General features: G+C 39.7%; 1 protein-coding gene across 1 annotated transcript in view; it reads right to left on the reverse strand.

The window, feature by feature from the left end:
* Nucleotides 1-236: 236 nt before the first annotated feature.
* The window catches only part of adgrb3 (adhesion G protein-coupled receptor B3), a gene marked incomplete at both ends in the record, with an annotated part of 105,112 nt that continues 86,552 nt past the window's right edge, over nt 237-18,796 (reverse strand). The window contains 15 exons of the mRNA XM_079248922.1: nt 237-425; nt 1,695-1,799; nt 2,668-2,703; nt 2,794-3,473; nt 4,884-4,923; nt 5,735-5,830; nt 6,064-6,235; nt 6,525-6,623; nt 7,006-7,091; nt 8,283-8,349; nt 8,757-8,826; nt 10,587-10,737; nt 16,993-17,095; nt 17,260-17,363; nt 18,474-18,600. Coding sequence (XP_079105048.1) covers nt 237-425; nt 1,695-1,799; nt 2,668-2,703; nt 2,794-3,473; nt 4,884-4,923; nt 5,735-5,830; nt 6,064-6,235; nt 6,525-6,623; nt 7,006-7,091; nt 8,283-8,349; nt 8,757-8,826; nt 10,587-10,737; nt 16,993-17,095; nt 17,260-17,363; nt 18,474-18,600 — 2,125 coding nt within the window. The remainder of the gene's footprint in view (nt 426-1,694; nt 1,800-2,667; nt 2,704-2,793; nt 3,474-4,883; nt 4,924-5,734; nt 5,831-6,063; nt 6,236-6,524; nt 6,624-7,005; nt 7,092-8,282; nt 8,350-8,756; nt 8,827-10,586; nt 10,738-16,992; nt 17,096-17,259; nt 17,364-18,473; nt 18,601-18,796) is intronic.

Below are 18,796 nucleotides of genomic sequence, written 5' to 3' on the forward strand. Positions count from 1 at the left end.
CCCACACTAAGTACACTAGTGAGAATACAAAAGTAACACTGATGTTTTTATCCCTTTTTCTTCTCTTTTTCTCTCTCACCAGTCTTTATATTTGAATTGGCACATAATGTCCCTGCCACACTCGTAAGATCCAGATATGTATGCCAAGGCTGTTAGAAAAGTCTGTTGCTTTATTCAGTGCAAAAAACATCCTCATCTCCTCCTTTCCTAGTTTGCATTTTCTCCTCCTTTACCCTCTAGACTTCAGTTTGGAAGTCTCCCTCCTGGACATCTAAGGGTAAGTTGACACACTTCTCCCACTCTGCAGGCGTCATCTCCAGTGAGTCCTTGGTGTCTGATTCTAGTACATTCATAGTGGCGTAGTTCTGGTACTCACAGGCTGGGTTGTAGCTCTCCCATGGGTTCGGTTTTGGCATTGCCTTGTCCTGTGAACATGGTCAGCAGGGTGTGACATTAGTGGCATGAAATCCTCTGTGGCTAAGCTGTTATCTTTTTTTCTTTTTTTCCTCAGAAAATAAACTTTTCTAGTGAAGTCACTTCATTGAAAGGGCATTGTACGACTTCCGAGCATTGCTAATTGGAAATAATGGATCAATGCTGAGGGAAGCATCAAATAAGAAAAAGATAATGGGAGTGTATTAAACGTAAACATGCTTAGAGTATTATCATGAGGCAGAACTGTGTTCAAGCTCAGAAACTGGAGCACTACATGTGCTGCATATGTGAGCCATTCATCTGAATGTGCTCTCACTGACAGTCCCAAAGACACTATTGTAAGTAAGGGAGGAGCTCCTTCCCATCAGGGAATATAAAATGGATACTAATGTCTGCTGCCAGGTCTGCAGTAGATTCATTAAAAAAAATAAATAAAAAAAAATTGGAAGAGAGAAGCGAGTAGTTATCATTTTCTACACATAAAAACTGGCACTGTAACTAAGCAACAGTCTTCAAACTGCATTGTACTGCAGCAGTGATTGAAATGTGAGGGTAAAAGGATCATCTGCAACCAAAAGGCAACTGCAAAAATGACATGGTCTAATTGACTAACTGGGTTAATTCACAAGCTCGATCTCTATTTGTTGTGTTTAATGCCAGAAAAAAAAAAAATAAAAAAAATCTGCTTGTCTAAAACAGAAGGCTAAATCCCAACATCCCTACTGTCTATGGCTCCAGCCAGGTGTGAAAACAGATGGAGAGACTTTTGGTTTGCAGCAAGGTCAGGAGGAACTTGCATAATTAACCTGACTTCTAGATAGAGTGACGTTTCTCCCCCCCCATACAGCTGCCATGAGAGAAAAACCACATTAAGGTAGTATTTGTATAGATGCTGATAGATTAAATAATCTGCCATGCATTAATGGGAAAAATAAAAGATGGGATTGCTAAGTAGATAAATGTGCATGTAAATAAAAGTGCATTCATGGCCTTGCATTGGAATGGACACACCCTACTGCAGCAAAATTACTAAAAGGTCCGTTTTCCTTGAGACTGGCCTTGTGGAGAAACGCTTCAGTGCTTATAAGGAGCAGCCTCTTAGCTGCTGACAAGCTCACTACATACAGAAAGCCACACTGTAGCTACATATCCACTCATTTGCACAATCACACATTAACGTGTCTTGCACTGAATATCTACTTGGCTTTTGCTCTTTTTAATTGGCTGACAGCCACCCACCCTGGTTTCCTGTTACTCACCATGCTGCCCATATTTGGTATGTCTCGAAATCGGTCCAGGGTTTGAAATTTCTGATTCAGTTCCTGGAACAGCTCCATGTGTCTTTTCCTGGTGTGCATGACTTTCTGCAATGGCAAGGGTTTTTCTTTGGTATTGACAGCCAATAATGGAAATGCATCTTCCTTTCCACCCCCCTCCAACTCTGATTGATTTGTTAGTGTTATGGTAGTTTACTTAAAGGCCAGGTTTGAAACACATCTACTTGCCTCTGCATATATACCAGTGACTGCCAAAAAAAGGAAACAGTAAGGTAATTAAAGTTGTGGTTATAGGACACCGGTTGCTTCAACATAAGTCTTCAGTGATAAATGACCTGATTCAAAGTTTTTGTTGATGTCAGGGAAATCCTTTTGATCAGACCTTGGCACAAATCTGCCATTTAAAGCTGTGGTGTCTATCTAAGCTAAAACAGAATGCATCCTCGAGCCAAAAATGCTGCCAGAAGCCACATGTTTCCTGTGTTTTGACAGAGGTTACAATATATATGCAGTAAAAGCCTGATTTAACAATGCAAAGGAAATGCTAAAACCTGCCAATGAATATGTGTTTGCAAGCCAATATAACTGTTGCTGAAACCAGTGATAAAATCTGATGTGAAATGCGCAAATGACTTTAAAAGCATACAGTTTGAAAATCAACATATAGCTAATGGATGTAGGAGATGGAGGGGGATAAAATGTTGATGAGAACTGTTGCCCTGTTTGTCAGTTGACAGCCTAGCTTTTACCTTAACTGCACAGCATGTCAATAAATCTTGTTGAGCCAAGGCTGTGTAATTCCAATAAGCTTAAGAGGCACAACAAGTACCAGTAAATCAAATGACAAACACAACTGCAAAAAATGGCCTTTTTTCTGCATAAAACAAGCTAAAAGCATGGACTACAGGAAAAAAAAAACAAACAACCAACCAAATCCCACTTTTTTTGTACATACCTCAAAGTCCAGATCAGAATATCGTGACTTTCTTCTCTGTAAAGATAAAACATAAAGGAGTCAAGCTTTGAAGGCTTTAGCTGAAGTTTGCATATACATTTCCCTCATCTACATGAGATTATGTACCTCCAGGGAGCTCATAGATATTGTAGACCCTGTCTCACTCCTAGAAAGCCCCCCAGACTCTTCCATCTCAGCCAGGAAGTTCTTAACAGCCGTGCGAGGTTCAAAGGGCCGGCTTTGCATCTGCTCTGGAGCGCTGGGATACTGCTGCTCCAGGTTCACATTCATGTGGTCCATGCCTGATGGGCTGATATTGAAGTCAGGACTCATCTTGTAATGCATTAGCCTCTCGTGTGGCAGCGTATCCATCGTGATGTTCATCTTGGTGTCATCTTTTAGCAGGGTGGGCACATTACCCGGCCCTGACACCGCTGCTGCAGAGGCACGAGGCATGACTATGTAGTCTGTCTCCATCATCTGACCTTGCACTGGACGACCCTCCATGTCGTGGCCGCCCATGTCTTGGTCGCTCTGTCGCATGGCGTCATCAGTGCACAGGTAAACGGTGCGGCGCATGTCGGCATTGCTGTCGGCCATGCACTGCTCTTTCAGCTCACCAACTCCCATCGGCATGTGCAGGGCTGAAGGCTGCTGGATTATCACTTTGGAGATGATGTTGCCAGGCAACGTGGAGTAGTTGAGGCCCTCAGGGACCTTCTCATCCTCCTCATCGTTGAGAGAAATGCGGGAGAGGGTGCCTGTTATGGTGGCGGCACGACAAGAGCCCATGTCCTTGTGGAGTGCTGCAGGGCAGGGTGATACAAGGATTAGTTGGCATTCCTCTGGAGTGAAAGCATCTTTGCTGTTTGTGCTAGACTTTCCAGCATGTGACCAAAAGAACAAGACAATTCAAATTGATTTCTCAAAGGAATTTGTGCAGTAGGGAGAGAAGTGTAATGACAGGCTGAATAACTGAGAATATGCTCTAAGTGTGACATCACACTAAATAGAAAGGAACACAGCGGCAGACACTGGAGTCTCTGGAGGATGCTTCTGTAAATAAGCAAGTTTGGTTTGATCCTCTCCCTGAAATCCTCTTTCATACACTGTGCTGTCCTAATGTTAGCTCGCTGATTGCTGATGACCTTGTAAGGCACTAAATATCCTAAAAGAAACAATCCCTAACTATTCAGAAATACCCTGTAGTCATCAGAACACAAGATTTTTTTCCCACTGGATTTTCTAATTGTTGTCTTTTGACATATTAAGACTCACAAGTTCTACTTCCCAAAAGCTAGCAAGGACATTACTGCATGAGGAGCCTGGTGTGGAAATGGAGAAAACAACCTAGGATAGATACTTAGACATTTTAATGTATCCTGTGTGCAGTGACACAGCAGAATATCACCTCTGCTGGATAAGAATCAACACAAATTCCGCACTCTGTAGACCGCATTCTCTTTGTTTCCAATCTGATCACGGTTTCTAAAAGAGACCTGTGGCCTCTGCCTTTTTCTATCAGGTACTGTATCATCCCTCTAGTTTTATACAACTGCAAAGCATGAAGTAATGCTGGTTAGAGGAGCCAGACAGCCCCTTTAGACTCTTAACAAGCTGTGTTTTCAGAGAACTCTGAATAATGGTCAGCTTGGTAATTCCCTGCAGATCCATTTAGGATGTGCTCTTCATTGGTTTGGAAGGGATTGGAGACAGAAGAGGCCCCAGGCTTGTGCAAGTTGCTGGTGCTATTTAAATGCAGGATAACTTGCACAATATTCCTTTATTTATAATCACCTTGTTATTCTGTATCTTAAACATGTTTTCTAAACAATTACTGCGTCTCAAAAACACAAACTAACAATAATCCTTCCACTGGAAAATGCTTAAAGCCAAAATCCTCCCAAAATGAGACACCTAGCATCTATGCACTTATTTCCATTACAGATCAACGTGTTAAGAAAATACAAATCGGCAGCCTATTTACAGGAGGTATTTATAAGCTGAAAAATAAATGAAAATCCAACAGCTCTCTTTATATTGTTTTGTTCTCAGATTAAAGTCAGTGTTTTGGTAGCTGTGAAAAAACTCCTGTGGGGATTGTTAGTTGTTATATAAGCTGAGCTATTTTTTACCGTATAACCTCTCCTACTTTTTTTTTTTTTCCCAGGCAAAGCAAAGAGAATCTTGTTAACAGGAGACCATCTGTTCTGTACCTGATCGGCAGGCGATGTCCACATCTTTCTCAAAGTCCGTCTGTAGGTAGAAGGCAGTCACATTGTTAGTTCGGCTACAAATATGATTCATTTTGTGCACAGCAAGAAATAAATTGGGCTCATTTTCTGAAAAAAAATCTATAAATTTATGTGCCTTCTTTTTCCATATGTTTGAGAAAACTGATGAAAATTATTCTTTTTTTTGCTTAATCATTATTTGAACAAAGCATGTATTAGAAAAAATTGTTGCTGCAGCAGCTGGAAAGCTTTTTGTTCTCACTATTAATGCCTGTATTAAATCAAGGGGCCTTGACACCGTTCTGCTTTTGTGAAAACTATTTTACTGAAAGGGGTATTAGTAAACTAATGGCAGATCATGGCAATGATGTGCCAGCAGTGGTGGCATGCTAGATAAAGAGACTAGTGTCCTATTTCAAAGGTCAGGCAGGGAATAGTCCTTTATTACCCCATGAGAGGAAATGAGAGAGATGCATGGCAAACATGGGCAGCAAGTTCAGTCAAATAAAAATAAAGGATTGGGCTCGGGGCCTCAGAGAACCAAAGTGGACTAATTCCATTCGTCAGGGGTCTGGGTGTCCACCCTGCATGTGATCGCAGGTCTAAAAAAAACCAAAAGATGTCATGTGGTGAATCTGAAAACTCAAGGAAAAGCGATACCATGCAGTGTGCCGGCCATGCTAAGCTGATAAAGAACACAATTAGCGAGTTAAAATAAGGTCAGCGGAGAAGGAAGGGGGAATGTATGTTTATTATAAATAACCCAGAACACAGAGTCTGTCAAACTACAGAATCTCTAATGGCAGCAGATAACAGAGGATGAACGTGCCTACCATTATCTGAGCATGCCCATTAGGGAAGGTTCCTGTTGCGTCACCGCTGATTGGATCTTGGCAGTTTCTGAGCCGACATCTGAAAGCATCTTGGACCTAAACACAAAGAAGAGCGATTAAACCAAAGGTTTTTTTAAGGCTTGTTTTTTTAATGAAAAAAAAACCAAAAAAAAAACAAGCCTTTTTTAATTAAAAAAATGTGTTTGAAACCAAATCAGTTTAGAATTTCTAATATATTAAGCATAAAGTCAAGATGAACACTCAGCATGGTTAAGTAACTAAAAGGAGGTTGTATGTAAAAATGTGTGTGAATTTAAAGCATCCTCTACCTCTCTCCTCAGGATACAGTGCACCATCACAATGACAAAACCCTGCAGTGAGTCAAACACAGCAAAGAGGATCTGAAAGAGGATGGAGCGCTTGTCTGTCATGGCGAGGACTGCAGACATCCAGGTCAAAGCCAGCAGAGGTAGGACGACACAGGAGCTCCACAAGGATGCCCTAAGAAAAACAACAGGAAGGAAGGCAAGAATAAAAAAGATGAGGCCACAAGAGACGAGTCAAATCTCCATGACAACCTGCTTCCTCCACAGTGACAGCTGGGTGCACACCGTGTACCAACAGCAATGATACTTGTGTACTATCATTCTGATATTCCATAACTACGACAGACCTGAATTTACAGTATGTTGCAGTGGACTGTAGTGTAACTAGAGGGGGTGGGCAATCTGCACGTATAGACTCCCTGCAGCATCGTTTTATTGATTCACAGACACTGACGGGCACTTACATTGCATTGCTTGCTGTAGTTGCTGATAAAGCAGTTGTTGATACAACACCACATTTGGCACACTTGAGAGTTAATCCTGTATGCGGCTCACTCATCTGTCTGTGGGACATAGAGACAAGGAGACAACATCATGACAAATAATGCCTACAGCCACCTGACTTTACATTCACTCTGTCATATTAGCAACAGCAGAGGCAGCCAACGTGAGGGTGTTTTTAATGATTTTCAACTTGGACTGATTCTGCCAACGAAGTACAAAGCCATGTCGCTCCCGAGAGAGATCTGACCTCTTTATGTTGATGCCTCTAATTTCTTTTGAGCTATCAAAAAAAGGAGGTCTAAATCTCCATATGAATATATATAAATAAATAGATATATAAATATGTATGTATACGTACATAGTATATATATTTTTGCATGGTGACAAGATTGTAAAAGAGTAGAAGAAAAAGCAGGTACTAACAAGGATGTGCTGTCATACCCTGCACGATGCTTCAGCTTCTTGTCCAGTATTCCATCTCTGGACACTAGTTTATTAAACACCAAGATACCAATCACCATGTTGACCTGTGAACAGAGAGGCAACATGAGGAGAGTTATATTCAACGCTCTAAAGGCAGCTGGTGACTGATATCATTATTCAAGAGCAACATCTTCCATCGGCAATGAGCTTTGACCTCTGGCTTCTGTTTGTTCTACTCTGTGACATTTCAGCCAATGGATGAGACATGCAAACACACTCATCCTCATACAACACCCTTAAGAAAGATCTGCCTGTCAAGAGGCGCTTGTCTTCTCAAAGGCACCTTCTCCTATTGTTAGCAGAAAGCTGAGTGAGCTTCACAGTGTGCGAGTAGATTATTATTGTTATTCCAACACGTTTGGATGCCATCAATTTAAAATCCCTGTAGCTGCGGCATAGAACTCAAGTATTTATGCTAATACAGTAGGGTAAGACTTTATTTGACAAGCTTTGTCACTGTGAGACGTCAGATAATGATATTAAAGCATCATAGCAGTAGTTTAGCACTGTGATTGTTCTCACTGCAGATGGTTTATTCTTCCATTTTGCAGACATTAGTATGTGCTCCTCTGAGGCCATCACAAGGGAAAATCACAGCACAGCAAGAGTTCAAGTGAATTTCTTTTTTGTCAGTGATGTTCAAACTAAATCATTTAGTCACTTATCTAATCCTACTACCAAGCAGGGATTTGACAGTGAAAAATAATCTTGCACATCCTGAGTCTTGGTGTTTTATTGATTTAGTATAATGACAGTGTTTATGTCATTTTTTCTGAACAACTATCTAAATACAATATGATTAAAATACCATACTATATTAGATGTTGGACAAATTCAAAACATAAATATTTAATAATCTCACAGCTACATGAAGGACCATTATGCCAAATGAAAGAGAATTACTTGAGCTTCGTGCCTGATGGAACTCTCATTATGTTGATTGTGAAACCAGAGCTTGTTTCTCCTGTTAGTCATTTCTACAAAGCCCAGCTAAGCCATTTATAATGTACCCTGCATAAAGGAAAGGCTTATTGTTTTCTGCAACGTGCAGCAAAATGTCAGGTTTTTCATTCTTTTTTAATTTTGATTCAGAAATATCTGCGCGCTTTTATGCCTCAAAAGCTGTCTGATTCTTTTGAGTTTATTCTCTTTTGCTAATTTAAAATTCCATTATATTCCAAGCATATAGAAACAAAAAGCAAGCACAAAAGTGGGCGCCATTAACCAAGACGTACCAGAACAACAGCTGCTGCAGGTCCAACAAAAGCATACAGGAGCCCACCCTCCAAAGAGAGCCAACAGCTGCAGGAAAAACAAGAAAAACAATTAACTTGCAGTAAGGCATTAACATCCACCTTAATGGTGCACACCAGCATACCATCCTATTTTCCTCAACTGTCAAGGGAAGGCTGCCATATGCTGAAAGTCCATACTCAAAGTTTCACAGGGTAATAAAATGCTAAAGAGATTTTAAGCAGTGTTTATGCATTTGGTATCCAGCAGGGAAACAACTCACATGAAATTGGGGTCTTGCTGTGCTATTTTGAAAATTGATTGGGTTCATGGGACTTTGTTTATGGCTCTATTTAGGATAAGTAAGCCACTGCAGAAGCACTTACTCATTACTCTTAAGTGTTACGAACAGACTGTATGTGCTCTGAATAATAAATGTAGAAAAAGAGAAAGGAAAAGGAAAAAAAAAAACTTACTATAAGGGTGTCCCATAGCCCTTTGTTTTGGTGAATCCCATTGAAACAGCAACTACTAAAGCTGGTAATCCTTAAAAAAAAAAGAAAAAAGAAAGAACATTAAATTGTTATTAAAGCAGTTTCTTTAAAAAGAACTGAGAGACAAATCTGCTTCGGTGCAGAGAAAACAAGCCACTGTGCCTTTTGCTCATTAAACAAAGTGCAGCCAGACTGATTCCATTAGAGGCTACAGCATGAGACTATGTGGACACCGGAGCGTATATGATCAGCTGTATACATTTCAGCGTTTCAATCAATATGTTGCATAGAATTCCATTTAGAGTCGGTGGAGAACAGATTGTATGATGCTAAGACAAAATGGCAGCAGTGCATCAGACACAATATTGAGATTTCATCACTGCCCAGTGAGAAATTTCCCCACACTCCACACCTTTGAGAGGTAGTGTTTTGCAGTGTGTCTCTCCTCATTATAGATTGGTGTAATTGATTCAGTCCTTACTATTATGTGCACGGAATATTAAACCTTTTCCTCTCCAAGCAGCGCAGGCAGGTGCTATTGATGTAATCGGTTTCCTGGAGGCACGAGCCAAAGACCCTGTGGCCATCCAGTGCCTCTCTGCAGTGCTGAAGAGGTAAAGTGTGCCGAGTGTACGCAGGCACGCCATAAATCACAGCGCAGGCAACAGCCTGCTGGAGTCACTGCACTTCAAACGGCTGAATTAAGAGACGAATGGGACCGTGTGCTATGTGTCGCTTTACAGATCAGTCTTGAAAAGGTTTTTGTGGTCTGCTTGGATACAGGTTGTAATCTCAGGAGGATTAGAAGACACCGTTTTCATCACATGTAAAATAGAGCTCATGCATGCAGACTGTACTACAGCACATTCCCAACCTGTTCACAGTCAAAATATACATTTCGAGAAGTCTATGTGATAGTAGCATATTCTTTGTCCATTTTTTTTGCAGCTAGCTGTGGCACTGCAATGACTAAGAGAGCCTTGTTTGTTGCTAGGTAACAAGAAGAATGAGAGAGGGCTCTTTCATAATCAAATTGATTTTTTTAAAGGAGAGATTTCTACTAGTCTGAAAGAAAGAGCTGTTTGGACATGGATTCAGATAGCAATTTATCAAATGAATAAAAATCTTTATACTGTGATATAGATGCCAGCGTTTATGGACACATGTGCTCATGACCTCATATTTGCCACAATGACTTCATGATTAAAATCTCGCTTTCATATAACACTGTATGGTTTGAGGTCGTAACTGCTCTACCTTATATGTGATCATTTTACATTTAAATGAAACACATCATGGAGTATTAGATGTTGCAAAGCATTTCTAAATATAAATGATTGATGTCCTCCATATTAGATCCATCTCCAGTACTGAGATTTAATCAGATTTAGATGTTTAAACATGATACTTCTTAAGTCTGGGAGTGAGGTGCAGATAAAATGGATTCTGCTGCAGTGTACTGTAAATGCCAAGCTCCCACCCTCTCTATCAGACGTAAAGTCATTGCAACCTGCTATTGGAGAGCTGCACCAGTCTGCCCCCCACCCCCCACCACACACATACTTTTCAAGGCCGGTCTATTTAGCCAGCCCTCAGAGAGCTTGACTGGAGCACAAAAGCATCACAACAAAGAGCCTGGCAGGATGAAGATCTAGCTGCACCGCAGATACAATGCGAACAGTGACTGGAAAAGACGTCACGTTGGCTGGAAAAGAAAGCTTTATCTAGAGGCACTGGGAGAAAATGGCAGCTTCAAGGTATGATGGAAGACAATGGACAAGATGTGGAGAGAGAAATGCACTGCTTACTCACCCCAGCCCAGACACAGAAAGCGCTTGCGGATTAGCCGGGTCCGAACTTTTCCTGTCACCGCCATGTATGACTGCCAGGCCTCTGTGAGGACCCAGCAAAAGGATGCGAGGAAGAAGAAGTGCAGAAAGGCCGTCGTCATGGTGCAGACTCCCTATAGGAGGAAGAAAAAAGTCATTAACTGTCGATTCAGACTCTGAAATCCAGTTCACCGGGCGTTTTAACAGCTAAAACACAATTGAAAGTTCAGCTCACAGTAGTACTGCATGGAATAAACAGCAACAAAAAGACCAAACTAATGCAGCCTCTATCAAATTCCTTTAAAGGAAGAGACTCCCTGTAGACATACATCAATTATATTGATATTTCTTCATTCCCTGAATCTATTCTTGAAGGTGCAATGGCATTGCCATTCCTCTGAAGTACCACACTGTGCAATAGATCAAACATAGCATCAATTTGAAATGCATCACCTGTGGAGGTGATGGTAGTTCAGATCACATGACACAGAAAGCCATGGCATAACAGAAAGACATAGCATAGCATTCCTCTGCACTAACCCTCATTAGTATGCCGGGGATCCCACCTGGAGGCATTTGAGCCAAGGTCAAGTGTTTTACACAGACAGGAGGGGAAAAAGCAACGGCGCTGTCTAAGTAAAAAAGAATGCATGTTTCGAAGATGACAGATTGAATTCATGACTGACAATATAGCAGCACTTCTTGACTTCATTAGCTTGTCTGTCTGTGCTCCACAGAGAGGCGTCGCCAAATGGGATTGTTTAGCAAAGGATTAGAAATAAAGAAGAATCCTTAAGAATCTTGTCATTGCATGCTGACATTTGTGAATAAGAAGAGATTAAGATTTTTTTCTTTTTTTCTGTTCAGACTGTTTGCAGTGCAAATCTGTGGTAAACTGAGGAATACTGTACAAAGAGGGGAAGATTGAACTGTAGCGTCTCATCCCAGGGTGTCCACAACATACTGTGAGATCTCCCATTCACTTTATATTCCCACTGAGAAAGCCACACTAAATCCATCCATCCCCTGCAGTGCTCATGGAGTTCACATGAGAAAAATAATCCTGCATTAGTTCATCCCAGAGAAGTAGGAAATTCTGTTTAACGATACCCACAAAGGGCATTTATTGCATACTTGTATTTGGCTGCATTGTTAATTTCATGTAATTTTTTTTCGACACTGACATGTAAAATGCACTTACTTTTAAAAAATAATGAGAATAATGAAGGTCTTAAACTTATAATCATCTTGAACCAATAAAGAAAAAGCAGGTTTACAGTTATTTTTTTATTTTCATTTTCAATCAGGTCATTGTGTATCAGTGGGTGCTTGTTCATCCAGCTTTATTTCACTTGCTGTTGAAAACAAAGCTCCAAAATGCCTTGCTGGACAAATAATGCTGCGTTGCCATGTTGGCATAGGCGACTGGCTGCAATAGTGAAGAAAAAGTTGGTTTGTCATCATGGTTTTGTGTTGTGACAATCTGCCTCGACATTAAGTATTTTTTTTATTAGACCTTCAAATAAAATTGAGAAAAAAATTAAGAAAACTTTGAAAATAAGTAGTGAACTATTTGTCATTATGATTGCAATCATTCTAATTGCACCAATGACTATTTCAGCACACATAAACTAAATCAAAAACAGAAAATCTGTCTTGTTTTGAGACTTGTTTTGACTCGTACACTGCAAGAGCTGCTACTGCTGCAGATCAAAGCAACACAAATACTGTACATCCCAAAAAAGACATTACAACATTGTGGTTCTGACATCTGCTAGATATACTGCCTGCAGACTTGCACCCAAAGCTGATTCTAATGCTGCAGTTGCTCATGCGCTGTCCAAGGTGCTGAAAATAGAGCCTCCCGTGTTTCCTGGAAACGGGTCACATGCAACCATTGGGCTTCATGGTTCACTTGAACGGCTATACCAGCCAGCCTCATTTGTCCTCCAAAATAAAAACTGTGCATTTGCAAAAAAAAAAAAAAAAAAAAAAAAAAAAATTGGAGAGCGAGAGACACAACCATCATATCATGATGGCACTGATTGGGCACAGGCAGTCATACAAAACGAGGTTGAAACCCAGAGTTCAGATTGCCCTTTAGAAAGGCAAATGCTGGGAGATGTTGAGAGCACTATGTCAGTATCCATGGAAACAGAGGAACTGAGGAAAGGACCACATTAAAACATTGCAGAGCTGATGGACATGGAGGAGGGAGAGGTAGGTGAAGACAGGGTACACTTCAGGGCAGGTCAGTGATAGCAGTTTAAGACTGGGACATAAATGTTAGGAATTTCTTCTGGCCTGATCTAACTCAAAAGGTTTGTTTGAGACCTTTTGGTTTCTATTTCCTCTCAAATATTTAGAACTAAAAGCTGATTACCATCAATTATAAAAGATAAGAAAAACAAGGAAAAAGAAAAAAGTAAAATATTAAAGGAACAATCTTTTCTAGAAATAAACTACAGTGTTGACTACATGACTGACTATGTTCCCTCAGTGCTCCACACAGCCTTTCTTACTTAGTGATCATTATTCACTATTTACAATATTTACATATAATTGGTAGTGCAAGCCAAAAGTAAACTTTCAGTCCATTAACAGCAGTATTTTAAAACATATTACACTCACTGCATTAAGCACTTAAAGGGATTAGCTTACAAGGAGGAAGGACATAAATTCCACTGAATGGACAGGACAGTCTTGCAGAGACATGCATCATCATTTAAAATGTTATGGAGGATTCCCAACCAGCTTATGTAAACTGTTTCAGAGACTGAAGCGTGAAGTACTCTTTCTCTGATTTAAGCAACAAGTGCACTAATGCTTTATTAAGGAGTTATTTGGGTGGAGGAAACAACAAAATGGAAGCGGTGGTGACAAACTGTTGCTTTTTTTTTGCTGACACAGAACATAAAGACGGCTACCTTTACCTCCTTTATTCGACCTTAGCCTGTTTTATCTGAATGTATATGGCTGTCATTCTTCCAAACGTAACCAGAGGCTGCCTCTGTCATAAGACTGCTACATAATGCAGAGGGAGGAGCTTTATCTAGTCTAAAAAATCAACTACAGACATTAACCTTCACGTGGAAAGAAAGGATCTGAGGCTTATTCCTGTTTCTTGCTCATTAATATTACGAAGGGAGATTGGTGTAAAAAAACTCATGTAATCTGACTAAAAAGAGCATTTTGCAGACCTTGATTGTGTTTGTTTTAAACTGGATGTTCATGAGTACAAATATTTCTTTGCTTTGTACTGTTTGCTTTGTTTCTTTAAACAAACCAAAAGGAAGCCGCATGTCTAATCTTTAAGTGAAGCCTTCAAGGTCTTAATAATTGTAAAGATTTTTTATTTCCACTAGCTTTGCCATCTCTGATAGACCATCTGTACTGACACATAACACACACCACTGAAGGAAAAGGTGAGAACTTCCAATCTGCTGACACATGTGCAGATTTATGCAGATAACTTGTATAAAGCTGCTCCTGCTGTGTTCTCCCTGGACATCAGGCAATCTGAATCCCTACCACCCACTTTTAATGCATTTTTGCTCATTATTGTGTAAAAATGTTACAGGAACGTAATTCTACCTTTCTCTGCAATACCACCGGCATTTGCCTCTCTCCATTTCTCTTCCTTCCATAAACCAAGGCGAACGGAGGACGAAAGAAAAGCACAGAGATTCAAAGGTGAGTCACTGACTTCCTGCTCCCAGAGGACACCTCCACAGCAAAGAGATGATTTCTATTAGATGATGTGCAACCCTGGATCCACAAACACTGGAGCCAATTACATGAACTTCTTACAGGAGATGGAGGAAAAACAAGTGAGGCCGAGTCAGGAAGCATAGCAATTAAACCCACACAGGGACAGTGTTTTCTCTTCTTGCTGGCCTACAATTTAAACTCAGGGCTTCACTGTATGTTTGATCAATCTAATGAAACAGCTCTCACATATTATGCCAACACAGAGCACACAGACAATACTGATAAGTGCATATTGTCTTGGAAGTTGTCCTTATCTGGTTTGAAGCTCTCTCAAGAAATATTTTGGCTTCTTTAGAGAAATTAACTGGAAATTAATAGGCTTGGGTGAATAACAACTGATAAGACCAGTACTGACATGAAAAATATGACATGGTAATTCTGTTAGCCAACAGCTGGGAAATGTTAGCATTTATTTGATGTTTTGATTCCCATATGAACATTTTTTCTAGCTCATCTTCTCCACTATGTTCACCAGCTTTTTTTCTTCTTTTTTCTAAATACGACTTTCCACAACAGCGAAATCCTGATCAGGCTAAAATTCTCTGGTTGCAGACAAAACACAAACATGTGGTAAAGATAAAAATGTAAAAAAATTATGGGGAAACCTTCTCAGTGATTCATCACTATACCCTCTTGTTTTCACTTTTCATAATTGCCTCATTTGTCACTGACGGCAAAACAAATGTTTATTGCATTTAAATGTTGAGTATTTGAAACAAAAAAAACCCATTAAAAACAGATATAGTTTAACTTGAATGTGTCGCCTGATGAGTCAGCCAAGATACCTTGCTGAATCAGTTCTAGCAGAAGCTGAAATTACATCTTCTGCATAGTAGTGGATTTTCTGAAAAGCCCGTCATCTCTTTATGGATTTCATGCACTGACATCCTATTAGAAGCATGCTGAGCATTTCATGTTAAGTGGTGGTCCTTATAATCAAGACAGGAGAAGACTGGAGCCATGATTAAATCTGACAAGGCTTCAAATCAGCTCAGCTTTAAAGAAATGCCTTAAGGTCTTATACTTTCATAGGCATGGCTACTTCTCTGTGCCAGATTTGTAAGGGCCATCAAGTAAAATGATAAACACATGTATGGATGCTTGTTCTCATAATTCATGATGTTAAAATGATCCGAACAGAATGATTCAATTAAGTGAACAGTAACACTTTGTACACTGTGGCAGTATTTAACTTGTAACGTAACAGATGCTGTAGGAATGATCAGGTGATCTCTGTTTGTTTCTTTCTTTCTAAATCATTTTAAGAAACAAACTAGGAAGAACAATTTTAATTTATATGAGTTTTAAATGCTGGTGAATCCATCTGTTACCAGAAAAACTGCTAATCAAATCTGTAAAAATGTTGTCAGTAGATGTCTAATGATGGGAAATCCTATCAGACATATGTTATAATAATTTAAAATATATTTGCTCTGACTTTAATGTAAAGTTGAACTCCTTTAAAATCTGCAACGGCCACAACTAACATCTGGATCTTAAAAAAAAACACAAAAAGACAACAATAGAAAAAGAAACCTCAGCATGTTATTAAGATAAAACTGCAAATATAAAGGATAAATTGGGAGAAAGTGGAAGATAATAAATGTGTTTGTTCCAAACATCAAACACTGAGAAAGTAGTTACACAATAAAATGCCAGTAATCGGACAATGTGTCATTCTGCAGTGCTGCCAAATGACTGAGAAGGGCATCTGTGTGGGCAGCTTGTAAATCCCAATTATTTTTTTGTCAAACAATATTTTACATTAGCCCCATTTAAAAAGCTGGAGAGAGAAAGTTAGATAAGTTACTGGAAGCAGACCCGCTTCACTGCTTTTTAATCCAACGATAGCTTGTTCTGAAATGCATAAACATCTGAGCAAAAACTGACCCATATTTCTCTGTGATGGTTTTGCCAACCTCGCTTAGCTTGGCTGCACTGCTTCAGTGCTTTTGAACTTCTGTATTTCACCTCAGAGTGATCCAAGAGACCTTTATGACCATTTATGTTTGTTTTCTTTAAGGGCCTTCACTTCAGATAGCTCTTAAAGGGCATTGCTTTTTCAGTGCGAACATACTGAGCTTGTCAGGTCTAGCAGAGGACAATGTCACACCAGATTTAATGGGCTTGATCCAATCTATCATATGGACTTTGGAAATACTTTGTTTTTCATTTAGATAAACACACACAAAGTAAAAAAAAGAGATAATAAAAGAAAAAAAATCTCTTAAAACTTAAACTGTCGTTGCTACAATCTGTTTGCGTTCTCACATTTGAAGAAGGGTTGTGAAAAGCAGCTATTGCAGGAAAAATGTAACAAGGGAATCAGATTTTTTTTTTTATAAACAAAAGAATAAAAAAAACTTTTGAGTTTTACTTTCTCTTTAAAAGAAACTTATGACATCCTATGCCAGGAATTCATGAGTTAAGAATCAAAATACAAACCAAAAGATCTCAAAGAAATGCTCAGAACCTGCAACAAACAAAGAAAGACTCCTGAGCTGTTTGTAACCTTAGCATAGTTACTGTAAGGTTTCAACTAAATCTTTATAATGCATCAACAGCTGGACCTTTATCCTCTCCCACCTATGTCTACTAAATGCTTAGGTGACACTTACCACATTGTGGGTCTGTGTTTGTCCAACCAGGATCAATATGTTTGAGCAGATTATAGATAAGCAGAAGTTGAGCAGAATTATGGATCGTTCAGAGCGGATATATCTACAGGGGAAAAAAGGGGTAAAAGAGCAAAAGTCAGGTTAATTCTTCACTTTGTTGTCTGATTTTTGAAAAAGAAGTTTTGATCATTAGATAATGGGCTACTTGTCAAAGGCATGTGAGTCATCATATAGTTGAAAGATGTGCTTTGAAAGTGTAACAGTTACCTCCATAACACAGCGTAGATCACTGCCAGTGTGATCAAGGCGAGGCAAGACAAACCACAGCCAACTATCAATGTCACAGATGGGACCCCTGAGTACTCCATGGTCTGTGGAGAAGACAGAGTGAGACAAACCAGTCAGTGGGAGGCAGGATGTGGTTCGTGCAGGACAGTAAATCTTTATTACTGCCCAGAGAGAAAAGCAATCAAAACAACCACCACCAATCTGAATAGTCCACAGTTGGATCCTTAATTCACAGTGAAGGTTGAGGTGGGTGCATTTGGTTTGGAAGTGGTTTAGACAGAAGCACAAAACTTTCCATCTGCAGTTGCTGAAGATTATGCTTAAAGCAACAAACGAACAAACAAAAACGGCGCAGCATAAATGGAGGAAAAATAGTGGTTTTGTCTGATCCCCTCTTCACTAGCATTTCCATTCAAAGTAAGGTAGTTTGTCAATCAAAGGGGCTACCTGGTGACATACTCTACAATAACTGAGTTTAACATTAGACAAACAACATATTGAGGCCATCAAAACATAAAAACAAAGACTAGAAAAATATAAAGCAGACTTTTAGAACAAACTATTGGCCTATCTGCTGTTGAATGTTTCAGGCCTGCAGAAAAGGAACAGAACAGATTTCTCTTTTTTGTTCCTGCTGTGCACTCAAACACAAGACAGAGAATACAGCAAATGATTTATGCTTTCACTGTTAACTATCTTCGTATGAAATTACAGGCTTTTGCTTCCTTTACACTAGTCTCATTTCAGCAAATGATGTGCTCATCTGAATCTCAGCAACATTTCATCAGGTTATTACAGGCTATCTCCATCTTCTTTCCTAACCAAATGTGCATTTGATTGATGGGGATAAAATAACACACAATTATCAGCATGCACACGCCCTCTTGCCTGCATGCCCATACAGTAGGCTATCAAAATCTATGCAGAAACTAGAAAAAAAAAAAAAAATATCGCCCACAAGCTCCCTTTAGCACAGTATTGCTATTTAAGGGGATTAACACGCCAAAGATTCAATTTTCATTCTCACCAGCTCTCTCTCTCTTTCACACGCACGCACGCACGCACACACGAACACACACACACACACACACACACACACACACACAAAGACAGCGTTTCTCCTTTTACATTTGCCTATCAAAGCCACACTGAATAACAAAAAAAAAAAAAAAAAAAATCAATATTCTACTTACTATTTCTCTTGGTTGCTGAGCCAAAATGGCGAATGTAGATACACGATCACACAAGCATTTTGTATGGGATGCATCTGTAAGCACCGTTTTGCATCCTTTTGTGGACCAGGCTCCCCAAGAATCGTTCCTGCAAGGAGGAGGCAGAGGCAATCAGAGGTTTAATTCCAGCGGTGACACGACCACTTCACAAGACTTGTCGACATCGCGTCGGCGATCTTATTTCATTACTCCTATGATCAGGCAGTCGTCGAGATGTTTAAGATTAAAAAAAATAAATAAATAAAAATACAAGGCGAGCGGACAGATCGACACGGCTCCTGTGA

The sequence above is a fragment of the Telmatherina bonti genome (genome assembly GCF_933228915.1).
Source record: "Telmatherina bonti genome assembly, chromosome: 11".
NCBI classification, from domain to species: Eukaryota; Metazoa; Chordata; class Actinopteri; order Atheriniformes; family Telmatherinidae; genus Telmatherina; species Telmatherina bonti.